This window comes from Ambystoma mexicanum, chromosome 2p (genome assembly GCF_040938575.1).
Source record: "Ambystoma mexicanum isolate Mex_15411 chromosome 2p, UKY_AmexF1_1, whole genome shotgun sequence".
Lineage (NCBI taxonomy): Eukaryota > Metazoa > Chordata > Amphibia > Caudata > Ambystomatidae > Ambystoma > Ambystoma mexicanum.
Window position 1 is genome coordinate 602,020,834 of NC_090923.1, and position 27,235 is coordinate 602,048,068.

A 27,235-nucleotide genomic window follows, 5' to 3' on the forward strand; every position below is an offset into this window, starting at 1 on the left:
CAATCCTGTCCCCGATCCTGTCCCTGCATCATCTTGCACCAGCAGGGATGCCTACGTCCAGACCCGTTTTCAGGCAGGGGATGAGCTGACGTCAACTGGCCTTCCTCTGCCTGCGGACGTGGCCATCCAGGTCCGGGTTGAGCCTGTCCTGGCTGGTGTGGCGTTGCGTCAACGGGCCATGCGAGGTGACCTGCAGTCTTTCATGGAGAGACTGCACGTCATCTCGAATGGCTCGTTGACCACGTCAGCCTGCTGGGACAGGTCACCCAGGCCGGATTCCGCTGTCTGATGGGGCTTGCTCCGACCCCCTCCTCAACTGGACCCCCTACGCGCCAGTCGTCCTGTGCCATCTTCCCACCCATCAGTCACCTGGGTGCCCTGTGGAGCTGCCTCTGACGGTGCGGCCAGGCTGGTGGAGGAGGCATCCCTGCCACAGTCGGGAGTCGGAGGTCCAGCAGGGGTGGCCACATCAACAAGTGCACCCCAGCCGGCGGAGGATGTGCAGGCAGCAGGAGGCAGTGCACGGGCAGAGGCAGAGCAGCAGCAGCAGCAACATGGTGGGAGACATGAAGGCTCGGGGCTTTCGACATCGGAGGGGCAGGCATCGGCCGGAGGGCAGGGGGACCCAGGACAGAGAGTGTCTTCCGTGTGGCAGCGGTTGGGCCACGCCATAGGTGCGGAGCGGCGGCGGGCGGAAGAGGCGCGGCTCACAATGGTCAGGGCGGAGAACTCCATGCGGAGGGCCCTGAGGCGGGCCGAGTGCCTCGAGGCAATCCGCAGGGGGTTGGAGGAGGACACAGCGTCGTCCCTGCGGACCCTCGGGGCCATGGAACTGGACCGCCTCCGGGACATCGAACAGGAGTTCGATGATGCCCTGGCCCGGGACACCACAGAGTGAGCCGCTGGACTTGCCCGCCGCCTTTGTATATAGTTCTTTAGTTTTAGGTTTCCTTTCGTTCTTATTATGATTTGGAGTCGACGGACACTGCTCCACTTTTTGTATATAGTTGATATTTAGGTAGGTTTTTTAGGAGGTTTCCTTAGTTCAGTTGGGATCATGGACCCTTGTTATTTTTGTACATAGTTCTTTGTTGCATGGAGAGTTTTTTACATTTCACTTTGGACAAACATTTTTAGGATTTGGATTTCCAGTTTTGTGTTTTTATGCGGACATGCAGCTTATTTTTTCACATTTACATTGTAGTTAGTTTTCTTTCTTTAGCATTCTTAATTTTTTTCAATACATTTTTGTTGCCATTGTTCACTGTGTGGTTTCATCTCATTGGTTTCATGCATGTCATGTTGTGTGTTTTCCCATTCAATTGCAAAAAATGTGTGTGACGGACATGGGTTCATTAGCTTCATGAACATTGGGGGTGTAACATGTGATTTCCATTTCCATGTGGGTGAATGGGTTACTTGGTAGGGCTTTTTGGCTGTGGAGGCTGACCATTACGCACATGATTGGGGATTGTGAGGACCTGGTGGGGGCTGCACATGGTGGCAGGGGGGTGGAGGTGGTCGGAGACATGAGTGGGGGCCTGGTGGAGGGTGACCCTGGATGCTGGGGGTGGGGGTGCAGGGGGACATGAGTGGGGGCCTGGTGGAGGGTGACCCTGCACTGCCGGGGGGTGGGGGTGCAGGGGGACATGAGTGGGGGCCTGGTGGAGGGTGACCCTGCACTGCCGGGGGGTGGGGGTGGTGGGAGACATGAGTGGGGGCCTGGTGGAGGGTGACCCTGGATGCTGGGGGGTGGGGGTGCAGGGGGACATGAGTGGGGGCCTGGTGGAGGGTGACCCTGCACTGCCGGGGGGTGGGGGTGGTGGGAGACATGAGTGGGGGCCTGGTGGAGGGTGACCCTGCACTGCCGGGGGGTGGGGGTGCAGGGGGACATGAGTGGGGGCCTGGTGGAGGGTGACCCTGCACTGCCGGGGGTTGGGGGTGGTGGGAGACATGAGTGGGGGCCTGGTGGAGGGTGACCCTGGATGCTGGGGGGTGGGGGTGCAGGGGGACATGAGTGGGGGCCTGGTGGCGGGTGACACTGCACTGCCGGGGGGTGGGGGTGGTGGGAGACATGAGTGGGGGCCTGGTGGAGGGTGACCCTGCACTGCCGGGGGGTGGGGGTGCAGGGGGACATTAGTGGGGGCCTGGTGGAGGGTGACCCTGCACTGCCGGGGGTGGGGGTGGTGGGAGACATGAGTGGGAGCCTGGTGGGGGCTGGCCATGGTGGCAGGGGGGTGGGGGTGGTGGGAGACATGAGTGGGGGCCTGGTGGAGGGTGACCCTGCACTGCCGGGGGGTGGGGGTGGTGGGAGACATGCGTGGGGGCCTGGTGGAGGGTGACCCTGCAATGCCAGGGGGTGGGGGTGGTGGGAGACATGAGTGGGGGCCTGGTGGAGGGTGACTCTGCACTGCCGGGGGGTGGGGGTGGTGGGAGACATGAGTGGGGGCCTGGTGGGGGCTGGCCATGGTGGCAGGGGGGTGGGGGTGGTGGGAGACATGAGTGGGGGCCTGGTGGAGGGTGACCCTGGATGCTGGGGGGTGGGGGTGCAGGGGGACATGAGTGGGGGCCTGGTGGAGGGTGACCCTGCACTGCCGGGGGTTGGGGGTGGTGGGAGACATGAGTGGGGGCCTGGTGGAGGGTGACCCTGCACTGCCGGGTGGTGGGGGTGGTGGGAGACATGAGTGGGGGCCTGGTGGGGGCTGGCCATGGTGGCAGGGGGGTGGGGGTGGTGGGAGACATGAGTGGGGGCCTGGTGGAGGGTGACCCTGGATGCTGGGGGGTGGGGGTGCAGGGGGACATGAGTGGGGGCCTGGTGGAGGGTGACCCTGCACTGCCGGGGGGTGGGGGTGGTGGGAGACATGAGTGGGGACCTGGTGGAGGGTGACCCTGCACTGCCGGGGGGTGGGGGTGGTGGGAGACATGAGTGGGGGCCTGGTGGAGGATGACCCTGCACTGCCGGGGGGTGGGGGTGGTGGGAGACATGAGTGGGGGCCTGGTGGGGGCTGCCCATGGTGGCAGGGGGGTGGGGGTGGTGGGAGACATGAGTGGGGGCCTGGTGGAGGCTGCCCCTGCACTGCTGGGGGATGGGGGTGCAGGGGGACATGAGTGGGGGCCTGGTGGAGGGTGACCCTGCACTGCTGGGGGGTGGGGGTGGTGGGAGACATGAGTGGGGGCCTGCTGGAGGCTGCCCCTGCACTGCTGGGGGGTGGGGGTGGTGGGAGACATGAGTGGGGGCCTGCTGGAGGCTGCCCCTGCACTGCTGGGGGGTGGGGGTGGTGGGAGACATGCATTGTTGATCAGTAGTGCAAGGTGACATGTGGGTTGGCTGGGGGGCATGCCCAATGGGCTGCCTGCGGGACATGAGCAGGGGTGCAGGGTAGTCCCCCGTGGTGTGGGCTGCCTGCAGGGGCCGTGGAGGTTGTGGAGCGTACACCTGGGAGGACCCACACGGCCAATTCACGTGTAGTACTCCCCAGAACCCCTGAAATACACATTCCCTGCTGGTATCGCGTGTGGAACTTCCCGCGCACCCCTGAAATACACGTACCCTGCTCGCACTGGGACTATCGCGTGTGGAACTTCCCGCGCACCCCTGAAATACACGTACCCTGCTCGCACTGGGACTATCGCGTGTGGAACTTCCCGCGCACCCCTGAAATACACGTACCCTGCTCGCACTGGGACTATCGCGTGTGCAACTTCACGCGAACCCCTGTAATACACGTAGCACGCTCCCCCAGGCCCGATCGCGTGAGAAAGTTCACGCTAACCCCTGAAATACACGTAGCCCGCTCCCCCAGGCCCGATCGCGTGAGAAAGTTCACGCAAACCCCTGAAATACACGTAGCCCGCTCCCCCAGGCCCGATCGCGTGAGGAAGTTCACGCGAACCCCTGTAATACACATAGCCCGCTCCCCCAGGCCCGATCGCGTGAAAAAATTCACGCGAACCCCTGAAATACACGTAGCCCGCTCCCCCAGGCCCGATCGCGTGAGTAAGTTCACACGAACCCCTTTAATACACGTAGCACGCTCCCCCAGGCCCGATCGCGTGAGAAACTTCACGCGAACCCCTGAAATACACATACCCTGCTGAAATCGCGTGTGGAACTTCCCGCGCACCCCTGAAATTCACATACCTTGCTCGCACTGGGCCAATCGCGTGTGGGACTTCCCGCGCACCCCTGAAATACACGTTCCCCGCTTGGCGTTTGCTGTTTGCCAGGCCGGTGAACTGGTCCAGGGTTAGCGCAGCCCTTTGCGATGATTTAGCGATTTTGATGGCTTTTCCTTGCGCGAGGGCGTTCTTCGGGGCGTTACTGGCGCTGCTGCAGGGTCGCTGCGATTCTCTGCGCCACGGCTGGTTTGGGAGCCTAAAATCCATGAATACGCTGTGCGCGGAAATCGGTTTTAGCGCACGTGCCTGGCGCAGACAATCGCACGCGGACACTCTGCGCCAGCCGCTTGCGACACTTTTCTGCGAAATTCTATGAATTACCCTCTTAGTCTCAGGCTATGACTTTCCTCTAGCATTGTGAACCTTTTGTGATTTATGAAACTTCTGAACTTCTCATTGCACAGCAAATTGGTGGATCAAGAATAAAATATACGGGACACTGCCCTGTACAATACCGACTGCACACTGTTTTCAGATCCCTTTTATCATTTCTATTTATTTGTGTCCATTCATGCAGTTAATATTTACATTTTACAGACTCTCATCTCACCAATGTCCTATTTCAGAAGCACACAGAAATGCTGTATTGTTGCTCATTTTATGTACAATTAACTTCTGGTGACATGAAAAATATTAGTAAAAAATTGCTAATCAAAAAGGTTTGTTTGCCAATCAAGAACAGTTTAATTAGCAAACTCTGCTAATCGATTTTAATGTATGCCTTGAAGCCTCACAGCAGAACCCAGGTCCTGAGGGTGATGTAAGGAATGACTAATCCCCCACACTAACGTGAGATGGGGGTTTAGATTCTATTAAAGACAAGGAGGCGATTATTATGCATTACAATCTTTACTCTGAAACCACAGCAGCAAAGAAAAAAACTTTTACAAACAAAAAAGTTGTAAAGAACAGAACTAAATAAGAGTTCAATGGCTATGTATGGGAGCTCCCCAATCCATCATGGAGGACAGGTCATGCCCTGCAGTCGACCAATGAGCAGGGACCCTTCCTCATATAAGTCCATTACTCCAATCCCAACCCCTCTTTCTGTAGCTGTCTTGAACCAGACGTCCACTGCACAGATCAGACGATAAACGATGAAGGCCAATCCAGTGAAGCTCTCGTACCACGCACTCCATAACTTGTAACTGTGAGCCACACTCCTGATCAGGACCTTAAACCATAGCTGTAAAAAACAACAAGCAAGAAGGGTGGGTGGTTGGGCAGAACAACAAACCAAAGAATGTTTTCACTTGAACCACCTATGTACATGCATATCACAATTGACATCATATCATATCCAGGGTGGGAGGGTGGGATAATAATCGCCTCCTTGTCTTTAATAGAATCTAAACCCCCATCTCACGTTAGTGTGGGGGATTAGTCATTCTATGACAAGACAGGAGGCTCATATTATGCAAGTTCAAAGCCCTTGCATCTCATTAGTACAACATGATCCATAATAGAGCCAATATAATGAATAATAAAATAATAGGAAAGGAAACCTTAAATGTTTTCATTAAATAATCAGCTGACCGCAAGAGAATTGCCCAAGACTAGGATGCCCGAAAAACTGTCTTATAAGGCATAGACAAATCCACTGCAAGAAAACAGGAAAATGTGTCAATTCCTGTGTTCCTTACCAGCCACCAAAACCAACTGGTTAAAAGAGGGGAAAACATTGAACAAAGTTCTCCTATACTAATAGGTTAGGACAAAACTCATCTGAAATAAACACCTCTGTTGTCCAATCAAACATTTAAAACACTTAAATTCATACCCTTTTTGGGAACCTAGAAAGCAAACCAAAGAAAATAAGCACCTAGCTCTCCTGGAGATAAAGAAAAGAAAAGTACCCCATAGCGGTGAAAGTCTTGTAGGTTCCATCCCATGCATTAAAGGAAGATATCGCATTAGAAATAGGGCATGTCGCAGAACTACACTGGGAACCAAGAGGGAAAGACAAATCTTCAAAAGGTAAAATGGGAGTACATTTTGTAATAGGACAACCCATCCTGAGCAGAGCGGAAAAGCAATAGAATTAACCCACAATTGTCTTCAGACATATATGTATACTAAGGAGGGATGTCTTCTGGAGGCAGAAACAGAATCGAAGAGAGGAGCCCCACCTGAGAAGCTAAACCCATCAAACCGCCAACACGGAGACCTTCAGACCTCCCTAACTCTTGCAGAAGGACTCTGCTACATGACAAAAGGCAGATATTAACAAACTTGATCCTTAAGAGGGCAAACTTGGCAAGGAGAAAAAATTTATCTGACATCCAATCGCCACCATTATAGTGATATGTAAACCCCCTTGTAGATATGCCCGGTGTTTGAACCTTGATCTCTCCTCCCTGGAGATAAACCCCCTAGAGGATCAAAACTAACCGAAGGAGGACACCAAAATTCCAAAGTCTTAGCAAGACTCTAAACTGCAAAGAACGAATCACTAAACAGTTAAACTGAAGTTGCACACCAGAATAGGTCCAGCAAATATTTCAGCCAACTTGCAGATCCTTGAAGCTCACAGCACCTTGAGCTGGCACCTTACTGTAAAAACGAACTCTTGTGAAAGAACCCAAAGGACCACCTGCCATGCAGGCGACTATGAGAACCACGTCAGTAACTAAATATAAATATCCCAGCCCTCTGGGAATCGTAGCGGCAGACACCTTCTGATAGTGAATGTATAGACGCTAAAACACATCAATAGAGGGTCATGAGAACGTGGATGGGGAATTAGTATCACTCCCAGACCCCTCTATCCCAGCAAAGGATATTGAGTCCTCCCAAAAGAGGAGAAACCTCCCCCACTTATCCAAGGGAAACCTTGCAACCCAGAAGAAAGCTACCCTGAGGACCCCATTAAAGCACCGCTTTACACCCTTAAGAGAAATAAATACACTATAGCACCTCTAACCAACCCCTGACCATGGACAGGATCAGCTTAACTTCTTGAAATACCAGATATTAGCAGAAAGGAAAGTAACTGACGGGAGGGAAATGCTCAGTGCAAGTCTGCACTGGTCACGCGTCAGAACTCCTGTAAAAAAGGAAAACGGAAAACCATTGGGTGTTACCCCCAGAGGTGTAATAATATGATGCAATCTCCCCCAAGGATGGCGGGAAGGGAATGAGGGGGAAAGGACTCTGGATAATTAACAATGCCCTGTAAATGTAAGGTTGAGAAAGAAACTGGGACCACTGTCCCCTCAAACCCTGAGGACTGAATCACTGTATTCATGTGAGGCTGACTGGCCACTAAAGGAATCAGGGAATGAAAAACTAAGCACATTGTCCATAGCAAACCAGTACGTATACAGTACGACGAACCCTCAGGTATACGAGAGGTGCTTACTTATCGATCTCAGCAGGATAAAAGACAGATTTAGACCTTTCCAAATTTAGGAACCTGCATCAGGAGGGTCAGCACAGATTTGAAAACAACACTCTATTTGGTGCACTATAGAAAAATATATCTGTATAAAGAGGTTAAGCAACGCTCATGAGGGTACAGAAGCCTACTTGTACTCCTCGAGCAGAGGAGAAGTTGCAATATACTATTAGACAGCAAGCTGAACCATAGGCCAAGCTTTGGGAGGAAAACCATGGGGCAGGCGCCATAAAGTTATTACTTGGCAACTCATCTATTAGATACCATCAAGTGTTTCCATCAAGTGTTTCCAAACATTCCATCCAAGTAAAACATGGTTGCTCAACTTGTCATGCAACAAAAAACTGAACAGTTACCCTCGAGCTGACCCTGTCTCCACCAAAATTCAATAGAATAATGAATGTCCAATGGAACAAAAGTAGGGGAGAAAAACATGTCCCCACTAAAGAGCCTTAAGCCCTGCAGACCTCACTAGAGACACTCTTTTCTCCTCATGTTGAGAGAAAATACTGTAGCTTAATCAGCACGGGTATTGGGTGGAGCAATTGAGGTTGGGGAAGCAAACCTAAGGAAAGGACTGAGTTGTCCTGAACTAACTAAGGTAAAGGGCGACAGAATTTTTAACTAAAAGACGAAGGATAATACCAGAGAGATGGTTAGAGAGGAAGGTACAACCCCTCCATATGGGTCTGTTTACAACCACTTCCACACTCTCTTTTCTTCAAAGTACTTAATAAATAAATAATATATAATATATAAAATATATAATATATCCAACAAAGAGGGGTTACGCCCTCACAGGGGTCCGAACCCCAGGCCCTTATATAAGCTGATACTCACTGAGCTATCCGGGCCACTGACAATTCTGAAAAACGCAAATGTGCTCCAGTCAACACTTAAACATATTGTTTAACAAAAGCGTACACTGAGCAAGTGCACCTCAACTGCTCACCCCAGCAGGGTGTGGCAACTAATAGTACAAGAGGGAGCACCTCGCAGTATAAACCAGGCAAAGCCTGAAACCGACGGTTACTGCACGCCTACCAGAACAAACAATGGCGTCAGCCATATGCAGTACTTAAACAAAGCTGCCGACCTTAAGGGAGTAATACACTGAGCAAGTGCATCTCCAACTGCTCGCCCGAGCAGGGCGTGATAATCAGCAGTATACGAGGTGGTAACCTCGCATTAGAACTCAGGCAGAGCCTGAAACCGAGCAGGTTATGGTGAATGCCAGTTAAGGTAATTACCCAAGTTGCCGACTTTAAGGGAGGAAACACTGAGCAAGTGTACCTCAAACTGCTCACCCTAGCAGGGCGTGGACCCAGCAGTATACGAGGGGACCCCTCGCAGAAAACACAGGCAACCTTGCCACCGAGCAGGTGACTGCACCTTTCCAGGGAAGATAATGACATTTGCCACCAGCAGCACCCAAACAAAAGAAAACTGTCAAGTTTAAGGTAGGAAACACTGAGCAAGTGCACCTCCAACTGCTCGCCCGAGCAGGGCGTGATAATCTGCAGTACACGAGGGGGTAACCTCGCAATAGAATTCAGGCTGAACCTGAAACCGAACAGATGGCACCTCAGTGAAGGCAAATCACCTAACTTAAGAAATAAATAAATAAATAAAAAATAAAATAAAAACTGCAGAATTGGCAGTGTATGAGGCTCTGAAGTAGGCGAACCAGTGTTAATATAAGTTGAAATATCAATATAAACACAAAATAAAATATCAATTTTTAAATATATATATATACATAAACATTCATATTCAAAAGTAATTAAAATTACATATAATCTTGTTAAAGTGGAAAAATGCGGTCTGGGCTGTCTCAAGTGGTCTCGCATAACTAGGGTGAACAGGCAACCCGGATTCCATTTGAGAAACCCCTCTGGGATTTGCATGGTTGGGCGGTATGGAAAATAAAATTGTAATTATTTACCCCAACACGAGTTGGAGGATTGTTTCGAACCTGGAACCTTCTAGGTACCACTGACAACCCCTACTGCCTGTGCTACAGAGACTGGCTTCAAAATACTAGAGAAAAAGGAAACATAGGAAATATATAGGACCAAGCATGCCCGCAGCACCTGGCAGTCCCAGGTGTAATTCAAAGAAAAAAAGAGGAGCAAATTAACCATACATACATTTTTAAAGTATCCATGATGTTCCAGACATTGTATCAGAACCCTGGCACCCAGCCTCCCAACACCAAGCACTTAGCTGTTGAGCCACTGGAGGCTGTGTTATCCAAAGGAACACTGCAGCCCACCAAAGGGCTTCCTACACAGGTCGCCAGCAGTGCAGGCCCTGAAGCTAATGTAATAAACACGGAGGGCTTAAACAAACAAAAGAGAGGCTTGTGTGCGCTGGCCTTGAAGCTTATCAGCTTCAGTCCGGCCGTAAACCATAAATAAACACAAGAATGCTCGCGTGCGTGCACACCTGCACAAAGCATTAGCTTCTGTTAGCCAATAAATCTTTACATAAAGAAAGCTTCCACTCAGACCAGTGCGCACGGGATAAAGAAAACAGTACACACTTAAACATAATGCCCAGAGGCAAACCAGCGCTGTTGTAAAGTTAAACAAACAGTACTTTAAAATATAAAGGACTAATATATATCTTACATGTATCACAAAGAAATGCTACAAGCATACACTATTTTTCCCATAATATAACCAATTAAGGTTTAACTTCTACTGACAACATGTAAGACACAAACTGAAAGGAGTGTACTTAACTGTGGTGTCAGCAGCAAAGAAAGAGGGGTTGGGATTGGAGTAATGGACTTATATGAGGAAGGGTCCCTGCTCATTGGTCGACTGCAGGGCATGACCTGTCCTCCATGATGGATTGGGGAGCTCCCAGACATAGCCATTGAACTCTTATTTAGTTCTGTTCTTTACAACTTTTTTGTTTGTAAAAGTTTTTTTCTTTGCTGCTGTGGTTTCAGAGTAAAGATTGTAATGCATAATATGAGCCTCCTGTCTTGTCATAGAATTGGGGAAAGTTATCTCCAGTCCACCAGAGATAAGTCATTTTGGACTCTCCCAGTGGTTTCGTCTGTCAGTGTTCTCCCTGCTTGGGTTCTTCCCTGCCTGGTTCATCTGGTTCTAGGTGGAAGCTGTGTGGGGTTGTACCGGACGGTCGTTCCCTCTGTCTGGATTCTCCCTTCTTGGCTTTTAGCTGATTGGTACCTGGCGAGAGACGATCATGCCTCATGCAGTGACATGATTGGCTCTCGCCTGGTCCTTACCTGCAACGGAAAGACGTTATTCCCTCTGTGCTTCTATGGCAAACTCATGCGGGGCTGCAACATTCCATTTAAAACATTTTTTAAATGTAATTCGAATACTTGGAGACCACTGATTAGCATTCTATGCTAATCAGTGGTCTCCAATACGACCAACATGGCCGCCCACTGTCATCACTCTGAACAGAACGGGAAGTCTAGTCTTCTGATTCCATTCCAACTCCTGACAGCGGGCGGCCATGTTGGCCCTGTGCTGAAACACACACGCTGACACAAAACCAAACTCCGAACAAGCTTCTATTGCTATCAGTACCCCCGGAAACGCTCTGGGAGTACTAATAGTAATAGAACCCTCGGGAGGGGGTATTACCAGTCACGTAATGCCCCCGGGGCAACGTTAAAGCCCTCGCTAGGCTAGGGCTTACAACTCGAGGCCCAGGGACATTACCCGACTTGTAATGCCCCCCTCCTTGGGTTCTACTGCTACATTGGCACATCCGGTCATTGATTGAAGTTGCCTGGAGTTCTACCTGTCAGTTGTTCTATCTGTCAGTGTTCTACCTGCCAGGGTTCTTTCCTGGCTGGCGCATCTGGCTCTTGGTGGAAGCTAGGTGGGGTTGTACCTGACAGCTGTTCCCACTGTCTGGGTTCTCCTTTCTTGGTTTTCTCGCTGTCTGGCGTATCCGGTTCTTGCTGAAAGCTGCCTGGGTTCTAACTGGTAGCCATTTCCTCTGCCTGAGGTTTTCCTTGCCTGGGGGTTCTTGCTTCCTGGCACTCTCCCTCACAGTGATTCCTCTTCCTGGGGATTTCTTATGCCAGGGTTGTTCCTGAGGTTTTCCTTGCCTGGGGGTTCTTGCTTCCTGGCACTCTCCCTCACAGTGATTCCTCTTCCTGGGGATTTCTTATGCCAGGGTTGTTCCTGAGGTTTTCCTTGCCTGGGGGTTCTTGCTTCCTGGCACTCTCCCTCACAGTGATTCCTCTTCCTGGGGATTTCTTATGCCAGGGTTGTTCCTGAGGTTTTCCTTGCCTGGGGGTTCTTGCTTCCTGGCACTCTCCCTCACAGTGATTCCTCTTCCTGGGGATTTCTTATGCCAGGGTGGTTCTGTTGCTGGTTCTCTCTACTTTAGATTCTTCCTTTCCGGGCTCTCCCTGCCTTCACCCTATGAAACACCATCACGTTCTGTGGAGCTTAGCAATGCGTCAGAGCGGACACACATCTGCACCGCCTTAATTTCTGTTCCCTAAAATGACATATTTATCTGGTTCCTCTTTGTAAGTAAAATTAAACAGCCTTTTTTCCCCTTTGAACTGAATTGCTATTTTAAGCATTAGAGTTGATCTGCACCTGATCTATTGCTGAAAACATTTTTAAAAATGGAAATAAATCTTATTTTGATTTTTTTTGTACCTGGATTGCTCATTTCCTGTAGGTCTTAAAATCATGAGTTAGGATACATATTGCAAGGCCTCGGTTAGCTGAGCCACAATGAGTTGTGTGTATGTTGTCAGTGAAGGGGCCAAGAGTCCTGATTTCCAATTCCTGCTTGCGCGCTTTACCATTGTGTTGTTATTCTGAGCAATTCCTTTATCTCTCCATGTTTCTTGTCAGCTTAAACTCAAAATGCTTAAAAAGAGGCCAATCAATTTTCCTCCACATTATTGAGCACTGTAAACATGGACACTGACGTGCTCCCCCTAAATCTACAGATGCTCTTCATTCGAGTCATGCTGGCATACCTATTTGTCTTTTTATTCAATGTTTTAGCGTTGCTGTTCCTGATGAGGCTATTGACAGTGTAATATAAAGAGAGTTTAAACATATACTCGCTGTAGGGGCTGGCTGCACAAAGCCAAAGCATTGCCATAGTCATTTCAAAAGCTTTATTTCACTAGTGCCACAAATGAAAAAACTCACATAAACCCAAGAATAAAATACATCGAAAAAGACCATATGACTACAATTTGGCAAACACACAAAATATTCTCTACAAAAATTCAAAGTTTTAAAGTCGTGCCTCAGATGGATATAACATTTACTAAGTTATTGCAAGCACATTCACATATAAAGATCTTGCCTAGTCCTATCACGCCCTTGTTAACCGAGAAGGCGGCCATGGATCAGTGGCGGATTACAAAATGCGGCAACGTTACACAGTCTCTGGGCCACATTACACGGTAGGCGGAGGACCGAGGTGCTATTAGCACCTTGGTCCATGCCAGTAAAATACCGGCACCGCCTTGGAGGAAAGGGGAATTGCCGCCCTATTCCAAGGTTGGCGGGGCGGTAATTCCCCCTTCCCCCATTGCCCTTCCCCATTCCCATTTTTGCCCCATAGGGCTCTATGGGAATGGGGAAGGCGATAATTACGGTGCCGCAAATTGCGGTACCATAATTAGCACCCTGGTCCCTTTGCGGGTTGGTTTTTAACGCCTGCTAAACAGCAGGCGTTAAAGTACCAACTCGCAAAGGGACCTCGTAGTAAGGCGGTAAGGGTTTACCGGTACCGGTGCCCTTACCGGTACTGGTAAACCCTTACCGCACTACGTGTAATGAGGCCCTCTGAGTGGCCCATATTATGTGCCCCTCATCAGCCAATCCCGAGTGAGGAATGTCTGCATGGGACTGCCCATTCCTCATGGCCCGGGTGTTGAACAGCTATGTCCCCATGTCACCTAGCCCATGGCACAGGTAGGTGACTTTACCCATGCACGTACCCCTTTGGAGTATGAAGCTTCATCTGGACTACTGTGGCGTGTATGATATGATATGGCATTTATAACGCATGTGTACAGAAGGCAACATCTTCAGAAGGTGAGACAGGTTGCAGAGTCAGAAGAGGAAGCCTCATCATTTGTACCTTCTTGACCTCTTCCGTCTATGTACTATGTGTATACACTGTCAGAGAGGAGTCATTGGGACGATCCCATTTCCTAAAGAGAATTCGCACTGCTAGAGGTAGGAATCTTTCAGCAGAAGGGTACTGCCAGAACTAGAGGTCACGAAATGAGACTGGCAAACAGGGGCTCAGTTGTGATATTGGGATACATGGTTTCATGCAAAGGGTAGTGACTGCATCCAGCATCGTCCTTGTGAACTTGTGGTGTCAAACACAATAAAATAATACAAATGAGTTAGAGGTAGGCACCAGGCATGGTGCCAGAACATTGTGACCTGGATTCTATACTCACAGCACTCTCTCCCCTTGCAGGAGGATCTGGTGTACACAATTGGGGAGAGCGCAGCACTGGGTGCAGCCGGGATCATCCTCTGGGGAAACAAGGACTACAGCACTTCAAGGGTGAGTTGCTTGAAGTCTTGAGCTCTGCAGGGGCAAGGCATTGGTCTGTGATGATTACATGTGTCTATCTCCCTACTTCAGCATCCGTTTAAGGGCATCGTCATCTCTCCTCCGCCTCACATAGGACACATGAGGAGAATTACTGAGGAGGTAGGTTAGCTGCAAGGTGATAAAATGAGGATGTCCTCAAACGGATAGATGAACATTCATTTTAGTATATCCTTATTAATACCCTCAAACCTCCTTCTCTGCCATCCTCCTCACTGATTTTACTTCATTGTAATGTGCTTCATATTCATGTATTGTATTCTGCAGCAGCGTGTAGTATTTAGATCCAGAGAATTCAAGCACACTGATTGTTACAGTTGTGTTTGTTGCCTGCTGTTCTCAGTAGTGTTTTGCATGTTAGAGAGCATGGTAAATCTCATGGCTTGTAGTGTCTTCTTCGCTTCCTAATCCCAATGTGAGACGAGGAGGAGTTGTTAAAACTAAGAATGGAGATGGATGGGTGTGGAGAACGACTGAGGAGTGAAAAGGAGAATGCAGCGTGTCCAAAAATTGACGTCACTAGTGTGCATTTGAAAACCTCCTTGTTGGTCAACCCTGTCTGCCTATACCCCTCCCTACGCCTCCTCTTTATTCTCCTCACTCATCTGTCTTCATTCTTATCCTTAACATCTCACTCCTCCAAACTCGTTAGGAAAAAGATTGAAATGGATGTCTGAGGAGAATGACTAGGGGTGAAACTGAGTTGTAAGACTGAGAAATTATAGTGTACTAACTGGTGTGGTGCATTTTAGGACATCCTCCTTTATCCTGTTTATACCTCTCGCTCATTTGTCAGTCATCCTCCTCACTCACAGGTCTTCTTTCATATTCCTACCCTCTCACTCCTATTCCTAATGTGACACATTAGGAATAGGAGTGAAGAGAGTAACCGAGGGGTGAGAAGAAGGGGCCTGAAGGAGAAGAATGTCCAAAACTAGATGCTTTAAAACTGGGAATGCTCATTACCAGCTGTAACATATAACAAGACTAGAGTACCGTAGTGAACAATTGTGTGTCCTACTGCACAGCAAAGTACATCATGCACTAGTGGACCACTGGGTGTGCAGTATGAGGATCATTGATCCTTAGTGCACAAGTGTATCTCTGACTGCTTACCAAAGCACAAATGTGTGTTTTAGTTAACACTGTAAGTTAAAACAAGCACGTAAGAGGAACAATCATTCCTGGGGCTATGCTTTGTTCCTCCTTCTAACCTGGCTCTTACCCACCCCACCCTCCAACTCTGCACTAGGCCCTGAGAAATGCAGCTTCCAGTCTTGTATGAATGATGGGTTCTCTATGCTTTCACATTATGCCTACTGTGATGAGCCAGGAATGAGACGCAGACACAGAGAGGTCATCGTTTTGGCTGTAGACTTTTCGTTCAAACAAAAATTGGGTATGAAAATGCCTTGCTGCCCCTACTCTCAGAGATATTTTCCCTACTTATACCAAAACTAAGGGTATGTACGATGTCAAGATGTCCAAAGCAAAATGTCCTCTGTCCAAAGTTCTATTCTGGCCCTCACATTCCAAAACTCATTTCTACAGCGAAAAGGGTAATGTCTTGGCCTGGAAAAGTGCACAAAAATGTTCGAGTTCAAAAGGAAAGAGGTCATTCTAACACAAAAATTTCCCAATTAGGTGACTTTCACAGTTCAAGGGGATTGCTCCCTTCCGCAGGTTTTCTGCTTATGGATGTCCAAGCTCATATGAGTAGGCGCCTTCCTTAAACTTCTGTCAGAATCTGTAGAAACCTCACTCCCTTCCTCCTCCCTTCCTCCTCACCTGGGTCTTCTGTGGAACTGTCTACTTCTGTATTCCACTTCTCTAAGATTTGTTAGTTGGGTGTTTCCCTTCTTTTCTTTCTTCTGGAGTAAATAGGGTCTCTCACCTCGGGATGCCACATTGTCGGTAGGGAGATCCCCAACAGCATGGTTTCCCCTGGTGCAAGCCCAAAACAGGGAAAAGCCTCTTGGCTCGAAAAACCCTGTGAGTCTTCGGAATGAGGTTCCGGACTGAAGATGATGTAGACTGAAGTTACAGTAAGTATGGTTGCAGTCGGTTCCTACCCAGAATCTTGGTGAATGGTAGACTGGCAAGAGTAGAATAGCCTTAGGTAGCAGATAGCTGGCAATGGTAGTATAGCCTTGGGCAGCAGGTAGCTGGTGATATAGTATAGCCTTGGGTGGCCGGTAGCTGGCAATGGTAGTATAGCCTTGAGTAGCAGGTAGAGGGCAAGGGTAGAGAAGCCCAAAATGTAAGAGATACGGACTGAGAGGAGGGTAAACAGGAAAGAAACACAAGGAAGCTGGACACTGAAGAGCGCATCCGAGAGAAGGAAGCAAAGGCGAGGTCAGTGATGGAAAACAGAACAAACTGGAGCCGAAGTGCGAGGAACGAACAGGAAGCAGACAGGCAAGCAAAGGTAAGGAAGGTAGCGGCGTAAGCCACGGAATGAGAGGAAACAAAAGGAAGGATAGAAAGTACACAAGAGAAAGGCTGGCAAAGGTTCCCACAAGAGTGCGGACACCAACAATTGCAAGGCGGGCTTAACTGTAGAAACGCACAGAGAGCACTACACAAGAGAGCGAGAGAGAGCATCGGTGCACGGAAAGGTCCAAAGTGCAACGCACCAACGTGCTGATACTGTTGCCATATTTCCCAGGCGGCGGCCAGCTTTAGATGAACAACTAGACTGTGAATGCACCAATGGTCACAACGTGATGGAACATCCTAATGGTGGCACCACCGGCTCCAGAACTTCCATGAAGGCATGACAGTAGACCTCCTCCTTCTCAGAGGACCTCCCAGGTTTCCCATGTGTCTTCTGTGAAACTGTTGTATGAGAAGAGGAGTGTGTATGTTTCTTCTTGGTTCACAAGTGCGTTCGGTTTCAGAATACCCTTTCCAATGTACCAGGTATTGAAGCCCACCTCTCCTGTATCGGGAATCCACAAGATGGGAGACATTGTATTCTTCTTGCTCAGAAGGAGGTGAGACTTCGGGTCTAGGTATCTTCCGAAAGTAAGGGTCTGGTCTGTACTCCTTCAATAGAGATGAATGGAACACCGAATTAATCTTTTTCATGCTGGCCAGAAGACGAAGACGAAATGCCACAGATTGATCTGAGCTTGAATAGAAAAAGGACCAATACATCTGGGAAAGAACTTTCCCCCTTCTGATCCACCTGGGTAGGAACCTGGTAGACAGCCATACCCGGGTGTCTGTATTCCAGGCTGGGATTTGATTGTCTAACAGTGACTTCTCTCTTCTTATACCCCTTCCGGCTTTCCTCCAGTGAGGCTATGGCCAGCTTGTGAGTCTCCTTGATTATTTCCATCAGTTGTTCAATGGATGGCACTTTGCTAGATGAGGTGAGTTGCAAAGGAAGATGACGTGGATGATATCCATAAGTTCACTGGAATGGACTCATTCCGATGGCCATATGAAGTGTGTTGTTGTAGGTGAACTCGGTGATATGGAGATATCGAATTCACTCTGCCTGTTTGTGGCAACAAAAACACTGCAGGTACTGTTCTAGAGTTGCATTAAGCCTTTCCATCTGTCCATTCATCTGGGGGTGGTACCCAGATGAAAGGGCCAGCTGGATACCCATCTGCTGACATAAGGATGACCAGAAGGATGATATGAATTGGGAACCACGATCAGATACTATGGTGGTAGGAAGTCCATGCAATCTGACTATGGGCCTCATTACGCGGTAGGATGTAACCATGGCGCTATTAGTGCCATGGCTACCCCCTTACGGCATTCTGGGTCCGTGTTCTCGGAATAGGGAGTTACCGGGTCATTCCGACCTTGGAGGACCCGGTAAATCCCCATTCCGGGACCCATTCCCCATTCCCATTCGAGCCCCCATAGGGCTCAATGGGAATGGGGATGGAGCTAATAACGGGCCCGTTATTAGCTCTGAAGTCCCTTAACGGGTCCCTTCCATAACGCCTGGTAAAACCAGACATTGAGGAAGGGACCCGCTAAGGGACCTCGGAATAGGGTGGTAAGGGATTACCGGCACCAGTGCCCTTACCGGTGCCAGTAATCCCTTACCGCCTACCGCATAATGAGGCCCTATGTCTTTTAGGAAGACAGCAGCAGTCTGAGGGGCAGGCGGTAGACCTGGAATCGGTGTAGAATTGGTTAATTTAGAAAAGGAGTCTACGGTTACCATGATGGCCGTGAATCCTTCTGACTTGCGGAGATTCACAAGAAGATCTGTGGAGATGTGAGTCCAAGGTTGAGATGGAAGGGCGTCTTGCTGTAAGAGTCCTAAAGGCTTGTTAGTCAGGGGTTTACCTAATGCACATGTCGGGCATGTGGAGACGTAGACGGCTAAGTCCTTTCGCAGGGTTGGCTGACAGAAGTAGCGAGATAGGAGCTCGGTAGTAGCCTTTTGTCCTTTATGGCCTGCAGAAGGTAGGTCATGACACCATGCCAGAGCCTGTTCTTGAAGATCCTTAGTAGGGAGATACAGGGGATGATCCTTTAGATAGAGACCATCCTTGTGTTGAAGAGAGGTCTACCAAACAGGGGGCAAGACTTTGTGAGCTTAGTGGTCTCTAACCTCCTGAAGAAAGGTATTTATCACAGCGATTCATTTTTTGCCTGCAAGTAACATCTCACCTCTAGGTGGTGTGTCAAACCTTTCTCCGCAGCTGCGAGACAGAGCATCAGCCAGGGCATTCTCCTTGCCGGGTATGTAGGTAAGTATAAAATCCAAATGGGAAATAAAATACACCCAGTAAGCATGTCGAGCATTTCGGCACTCCATTTGTTGGAGAGCCATTCGTTATGACTGAGAAGCGATATATAGCACCTTGAAGAAAATGTTGCCACTCTTCGCAGGCCCGGCGAAAAGCCAGTAACTCCTTCTCTATAACGGAGTAATTGAGCTCACTGGGGGGTGAGTGTTTGCAAAATGTAAGCTATAGGATTCTCAAGCCCATCATTAGGACAGCCCCTATTGCTCCATCTGAAGCGTCCGTCTCTATGGCAAATGGGAGACTCTGGTCGGGTTGCCGCAGGATGGGTGCAGTGGTGAAGTCTTGTTTGAGATGAACGAATGCTTGTTCCACTTCCGGACCTCATAGAAATGGTACACCTTTCTTTAACAAGGAAGTCAATGGCAAGACCTTGTCAGAGAAGTCTACTATGAATCGTCGGTAAAAATGTGCCAGTCTAAGAAACCGTTAGATGTCTTTCACCGCTTTAGGGGTAGGCCATCCCACAATGGCCTTGATCTTATCTGGGTCCATTTGTACACCATTGGCTGAAAGGATGTAACCCAAGTATGATATCGAAGGTACCTCGAACAAGCACTTCTCCGGTTTGGCATAAAGATGGTTCTGATGAAGACGATTCAAGACTTCATGGACGTGTCTGCGATGTTCAGCAGTGGGGGAAGAGTACACCAGAATGTCATCCAGATAGACCACTACGCACACAAACAACAGATCAGCAAATAATTTGTCCATGAATCTCTGGAACACCGCAGGTGCGTTGACTAGTCCAAAAGGCATCACAGTGTACTCAAAGTGGCCTAGCGGTGTCCTGAATGCTGTTTTCCATTTGTCACTGGATCTTATTCGCAATTAATGGTAAGCCCCCCTAAGGTCCAACTTTGTGAATATGGTTGCCTCCTGAATCGCCTCAAAGATCTCCTTAATCAAAGGCATAGGGTATCTGTCCTTGATGGTGTGTTGATTGAGGCCGCAATAGTCTATGCAAGGTCGGAGCTCTGCTGTTCCTTTTTTTGGGATGAAGAAAGAAAAGCCCCCGCGGGTGATCTGGATTCTCTAATCAGACCGTGCTTCAGGTTTGTCTCCAGGTAATCTTTGAGGGCCTTTCATTCCGGGATGGATAAAGGATACATTCTGCCGAATGGAATGGAGGCTCCGGGTGTAGTTTCTATGGCACAGTCCTCAGTTCTGTGAGGAGGAAGGAGGTGATGTGTCTTGTCTTCAAATATTTCCATAAACTCCTCGTACAGTTTAGGCACCAAGCCGATTATGACAGATGAGAGGTCTTCTTGTTTGCCTTCGAAGGGTGCAGGCCGTTGACATTTCAAGCAATTGTCTTGACAGTAGGAGGAATCAAAGGTTACAGTATTGTCTGACCAGTCAATGGAAGGGTTGTGAAGGCGCAGTCATGGCATCTCCAGAATGATGGGGAAGTGGGCAGCCTTGATGAGGTCAAATACTATTGTCTCTTGATGCTGAAAGATAGTAGCCTTGATAGGGTGAGTCTCCTTGTTGATGGGACCACAGGACAGAGGCGGACCATTGACCCCTTCCACAGGTATTTCTTTCACCTTGGAAAGGATGGGAATGTGATTTTCTTCGGCCCAGGTAATGTCGATGAAGTTACCAGCCACACCACAGTCCAACATGGCATGGGCTTCCCATTCTCGAGTGACAGGAGACAACTTCACCTTAAGGACCATGAGATGTCCATCTTCATGCTTTCTTGTTGCTTTGGAGAGAGCACAGGGACTGATGGCAACTACCCCCGACCTATCCCTGTTCAGGTTCAGGGAGTAGCGTTTCCCAACCGATGTGGTGTTACCTCTGGGCAATTCCTGAATAGATGTTTCTGAGAGCCGCAGTACATACATAAACCAAGCTCCCTTCTTCTCTTTCTTTCTTCCAGGGTTAGGGGACCCCGAGCTTTCCCCCGATCTGCATAGGCTCATCACCAGAGGAAGTCGTAAGTCGTTCCCCTGGAAGGGGAGGATTAGTTAAATGTAGTTGGGCTTTACGGCTTCGCCTTCTTTCTGTTCTTCTTTCCCTCATACGGTACTCCATCTGCAGAGCAAGAGTGACTAACTCTTGAAAACCTTGTGGCCCTGCTGTCGGGCCAGCTCGTCTTTAATGTCATCATGAAGTCCACGACGAAAAAGCATCTGCTGTGCTGAATCCAGCCACCAAGGGTTGGCTGCCATACGCTAAAAGGTAGAGACGTAGGTTTGTACATCCTGAGAACCTTAACGGAGGTCTAGCATGGCCTCATAAGTGGAAAATTGAACCTCAGGTCTCTCGAAGCAGGCTCTAAACCATTGGGTGAATGCAGCGTAATCGTTTACAACCGAGTCTGATTGAGTGATCAAAGGCGTCACCCAGGCCAGGGCATTGCATACCAAATTGGACAGCAAAAATCCCCACGGGCCTTGTCTGACTCATAGGCCCACGGCCTGAAGGTTTAATACATGAGACATGCATCCAGGAACTCCTTTTAGGGTCTTAGTGTTGCCATCATATTTTCCAAAGGGTAAAAGTAAGGGAGGCAAGTCACCCTGAACCCCATCATCTCGGACGGCTATCTGTTGCCTTGATGCTACGTTTTCCGAGCGAAGGGTCTGTACCTCAGTTGTCAACCCTTGAATGACAGTAACCAATTTGTGATATTGTTCCAAAGAGGCCATGGTCTCCTTTTGGCGTTGCACACTGTCAGAATCTGTAGAAACCTCCTCCCGTCCTCCTCACCTGGGTCTTCTGTGGAACTGTCTACTTCTGGATTCCACCTTTTCCTGCTAAGATTCGTCAGTTGGGTGTTTCCCTTCTTTTCTTTCTTATGGAGTAAATAGGGTCTCTCTCCACGGGATGCCACACTGTTGGTAGGGAGATCCCCAACAGCGTGATTTCCCCTGGAGCTAGCCCAAAACAGGGAAAAGCCTCCTGGCTGAAAAACCCTGTGAGTCTTCGGAATGAGGTTCTGGACTGAAGATGATGTAGACTGAAGTTATGGTAAGTATGGTTGCAGTCGGTTCCTACCCAGAATCTTGGATATGTCTGATGTATCCTCATATCAGGACTTCATGTGATCTACTTTACACAATTGCAAACTTTACTTTGATGGGTATACTCTCCTGCCAGGGCTTTCTCATATGCTTTACCTGGCACACTTGCAAACTTGAATCTGCCTGGTATACTCTGCTGCAGGGCTTTCTCGTGCGATTCACTTGACACACTGAGTCTACCTGGTATACTCTCCTGCCAGGGCTTTTTCATGTGCTTCACTTGACACACTTGCAAACCTGAATCTGCCTGGTACACTTCCCTGCCAGAGATATCTCATGTCCTTTACTTGACACACTTGCAAAATTGAATGTGCTTGGTATACTCTCCTGCCAGGGCTTTCTCATGTGCTTCACCTGACAAACTTGACAATATCTTGTATTTATTCTGTTATTTCCCTTTTGGAAATATTGAGTCTCACATTCTGTCTTATATGCTTCATTTATGCTATTTGCCTTCAGTAGGGTTGCCGAAGTACCCCAATGTCATAGCTTCCCTCTTGTGCACTCACTGGTTCTGTGTGGTGTGCTTTGGTTCTGCTGCGGTATGCATGCAGCGGCTCTTCGGTGTCCCGTGCCTTCTCCCTGGGTTCACCATTCTCGCTTCATGGCTTCTGCGTCCCACGTGGCTCCCGTTTGCCGACTATGCACTTCTCCATGTTCAAGCGGCATGGATGCTGTGCTCCGGTACCTGCGAATGCCAGGAAGTCTTCCCTTCTCTTCCTCTCGTTGCGTCCTCATGCCAGACCGGCTCCTGCAGTCTGCTTTCCTTTGCCTTCTCCGTGAGCCTGTTGGATCCACGGTCTTCCCAGCAGCACAGTAATCTCTCGGTCAGTACAGAGAGGACGAGATTCTACTAGCCAGCCTCTCCTTCCTGTTAGCTGGTTCAGTGTTTAAAATGTCCCAGCACCAATTATACACTTGCAACCACTAGAGCGCATCTTGTGCTTCTGGCCTTTATCGATCTTCACTACTCCACTCAGCTTTCTCGTCTCGTCACAGTACTTTTACATTCATAGAAAGGGAAGTCAGTTCTTGGTGACTCAGACAGATCATTGGAAGTTATTCTTATTGGTTTCCATGGGTGGGTGTAGGGAGCTATGACAATACAATATTAAGGCATGCGGACTGGAGGGGGTAACACTAAAAGGAAAAGGGGTATACCATGTCTCGCCCGATGAGGTCATGTCACTCCCTTGAGGGTTGCCTCCCCCAAGTACCTCCCCCCATGTAATCCTCCCTCATGCAGCTGCCCCCGGGGTCAGGATCAGGTTGTGGGTGCCATCCCCTGGCCACACAGGGACAGGTCACCTCTGGGAAAGGAGTGATACCACCATCCGATTCATCACACTGCCCTTTCAACTTTCCATGCCCCCTCCCCTTTCTTGCTCCTAGCTCTCTGCTGAGTTTGTCTCGGTGTAAAACATCATGAAATAAATAAATAAAACCATGCTGAAGGCCACCACTGCATGTTCAGTCTGAGGAACATGCTTAAATGCATTTGAATACATACCAAGGCAGAATGTACTAGTGAATGAATGTGTGTTCTACTGCACTTGAGGGACCCTGCATGTATTACTGAGGGGTTGCCTGTGTCCTACTGCACATGACTACTGTCATACAAGTGTGTGTGTACTACTGATGTACTCTTTCCACCAGATCGCCACCTGATGGTCAGATGTTCTTCCCAGCTCCATGATGTAGGCCCATAGGTGCTAATCTGTCCAGTGGAAGCACTTCTGAAAGGCATATTACCTGCACCCTGGCTGTACATTGCATACGATTTGCTAGTCCGGGGCTGCTGGTATCCTACATCCACCTTCCTTCCTCAGGCCTTAGCTTCCATTACTTATACTCCCTATGCTAGTCTGTAAATTGAGCAGCAGTTCCTCCTTCTCGGTTTACTCAGGGTGGACAGGAGGCAGTAGTTCAACTTCAAAACGGAGTGGTTTTGCAAAGGGTGGTATGCCCCTTTCCTCTTTTACCAAGCCTCACCATTTGTACCCTTTCCTGTTACTCAAGTGTAAATGGGTATGGCATGGCTGGCATTTTAGCCGTAATCATTGAAAAAACTACTTAAAGGCCCTTAACCACAGGTACATCATGTACAAGAGTACAAATCACACGCCAAGTCAGATCATGCACTAATGCAGGATAGTGTGACCTATTGAGGCAGTTCATGCAAGAATACACAACTTTGTGGCTTGCTACACATTATTAATAAGGTTCCACTTTTTGAATGAAGCTTCATGCCATATTCCTTCCGCTTCTAAGCACTGTAATATTAGGTGCTAATATCATTCAATCAAATAGAACTTAATTGAACAACATTGAAAATATAAAGGGCCGAGTCAGCCCTGCTGAGATTCCGACTTGTTTACTAGGCTGGCCCTGTGTTTGTGGCACGCACTTAACTCGCTGAGCTCTCTTCATGAACGAAATAAAGTACTAATGCATGATTTTATGTACACATACAATATACAGAGTCTCTACACAGAGGCCCAGCTGACAGGGGGACTGAAAGCAATCTAGCCGTATCTCTGAACACAACTGAACATGTTGAGCCCCTGGATAATCATCCATCCAAAGATAATGAAACCATGAACATAAAAAGCAGCCCAAGGCTTAGCATGAATTTCAGATCCTCAATGTCAGAAATATGAATACAGAACGTGCAAAGCATAAGAACTCTAGCATGTCCAATTACTTTAATACTATGAAGTCCCCGTATTTTGTGCCTAGCAGGGGGGTCAATACGGCCGTAAGCATCGTCTCTTAGAAGCCATCACAACACAGAGGTATTGGGTTTTGTGACAATGTCACATGCCCAGGGATGGGAACGAGGATAGAAGGGGCTTTGGGGGCCGGGGTTTATGGCAGGCAGACTACGTTTGGGTCTAGGGGCGGTAGACAAATGTTCCTCTTAGCTCTCCTAGCAAACCGAATTCTTCATTCTTCATTCTTCACCAGGTCCAGGGGCGCCACAGGCCCTAATGGTGCGGAGACAAGTCTGGGACAGGGACAGCAGCATGGTCCCATGGCATGTTGGCCACCCTCAGTGTACACTGCAGGAGGATCTGTCCCTTTGGTCAGGCTGAACAAGTTGCCACCTGCGTGATATTTATCCAGGGTGGTTCAGCAGAGAGGTCCAAAACGCTTACCCAATATCATGGCAGCACGTGTAAAGGGGCACGAGACTTACCAGATGTAGAGATGTGGCGGAATAGGAGGGGTAAATAGGAGGAGTAAAGAGGTGAAGGTTCCCACACAGAGTGCAGCGTAGGCATGGGCGCATCATGTGAGAGTCAGGCAAGTGTCCCCTTCAGGCCGCCTGACTTCAAAATGGTAGAGAGCTGCTTTGATCATGTGCACCTGCCGAGGCAATCAGGGGATGCGCCCAGATTGGGAACGGATTAGTTTATCTGTGCGTTTGGGCTAGTGGACCATACAGGTGCTTGACTTCTTTCAACAGAGGCTCAATTAAGGAGAAGGGATCATAATGGATAAAAGAAGTCCTAATTGGGTAAAAGAGTTTGATTGAAAAGGCGCAATATTAGTAGCACAGAGAAGAAAAAGTAAATTACATGTACAAACCACGAGAATAGGAAGGGGCAGGGGAAGAAGTGAAGTCGAGGCGGAGACAAAGAGGGGAAAGAGGAAGTGAGAAAGCAAAGGAGTGTGTCAGAGTAGCAGAATACTGTGTGGGTAGAGAAGGAGACAGAGGGTGGAGAAAGTGTTAGAGGGAAGCAGAACCGCGAGGAGGTGATGAGGGAGAAGGTAAAGAAAAAATATTAGGACCAAGCGCCTCCATCTGGCAAGGAGGCCTCATTAATGGAAGAGAGGAGGAACGAGGAAAAAGGTTAGACAGGGCGGAGTTCAATAAGTGGAAAGAGAGGAGAAGGAAGAAGGAGAGAAAGCGGAGAGGAGGAGAGGACAAAGAGCAAAATAAGATGAGTAGTGAAAAAGGAGTCAACAGTGGGTCAGCAGAGGTCAGAGCTAAGCAGAGGAAGCAGAGAAGAACAAGGCAAAGAAATTAACTAGTGTAAAGATAAGAAGTTGTGTAGGAACAACTCCAGAGAGAAAGAAAGATGAAGGAAGCATGAAAGCACTCAGTGGAAGGGATGGGTGCACGATTGAAATAGAGCCAGATTGAAGTCCCTAAGAGTGAGGAGGTGAAGGTATAAGTGCGCCGAGATGAACACTTGGAGGAACAGGAGGGTTTGGTAGAGAAGAGGGATTGGGAATAAGAGGAAAGTCGCTTCCAGAATAACAGAGGGGCATAAGGTTAAGGACGAATGAAGCAGACCTTCTACGAAAAGAGCACAAGGAAACGGAGGATAGAACCCTGGCCAAAAGTGGTGCAGACTCGAGGGGTCTGAGAGACCTGGCCATAAAGGCACTTCAGAGGCTCTGTCACTCAGAAAGTAGCCGTCACAGTAGTTCTGCAGTACACCCAGGGCGTGTGGACGCCTAAGAAGGTTCGGGCATCCGATCCAAGCCATGTTTGGAGAGGAGCAGTAATAGTAACCTAGAGTCTAGAGTCTCTAACAAAACCTGATGCTTAACACCAGCTAGGCTACCCCAGGGCACGAGGCCTAGTGGTGTCAGGCATGTCGTATGGGCAGAATGACAAATGCATAACCTTCACAACAGCCAACACAAGGCAAAAAAGACCCTGAGAGAAGAAAGAAGTGTGGTGCACTATAAATCCCAGGACTGTGAGTGACGTTTAGCTGCCAAAAAGGTGGACATGAATGGCTAGAATAGAGAGAAGGATGGACGACCTCAGGCCACAAGAAAGGCTGGCAGACTTCGACTGTCTAAACCCCTCGCACGACCTCGGGCAAAACCTAATATCTGTTTTGTTGCAGACAAAAGTAAAGGAAATGTGAACATCTGGCTTTCGGCTCTAACTTTTGATCCCTGTCTGTGACAGTTTTTAAACACCTTCTTCAAGTTATTGGACATGTTAGGGTCGATATGCTTTCCACGTATTGTAACAAATAAATAAAGTATAGATGATTTGGCATTCAGTGATGCGACTTGGATAATTTTCTATGGGGGTCATTCCGAGGTTGGAGGTAAGGGAAAAACGATGCCGGTAAAGGATTACCGGCATCGCTTACTGCTCCGGTCTATTCCGACCTGCCAACCCGCTATTAGCGGCCGTAAATAACAGTGCCTTTAATAGCGGCATGGGTGCGGGCACGCGTCCTATCAAACCGGCAATAGCGGCATGC

General features: G+C 48.8%; 1 protein-coding gene across 1 annotated transcript in view; it reads left to right on the top strand.

The window, feature by feature from the left end:
- Positions 1-27,235, top strand: part of LOC138566599 (hyaluronidase-1-like) — a 214,524-nt gene that overhangs the window by 175,045 nt on the left and 12,244 nt on the right. Inside the window, exon 3 of the mRNA XM_069644120.1 lies at positions 14,045-14,134. Within this exon, the coding sequence (XP_069500221.1) occupies positions 14,045-14,134 (90 nt within the window). The remainder of the gene's footprint in view (positions 1-14,044; positions 14,135-27,235) is intronic.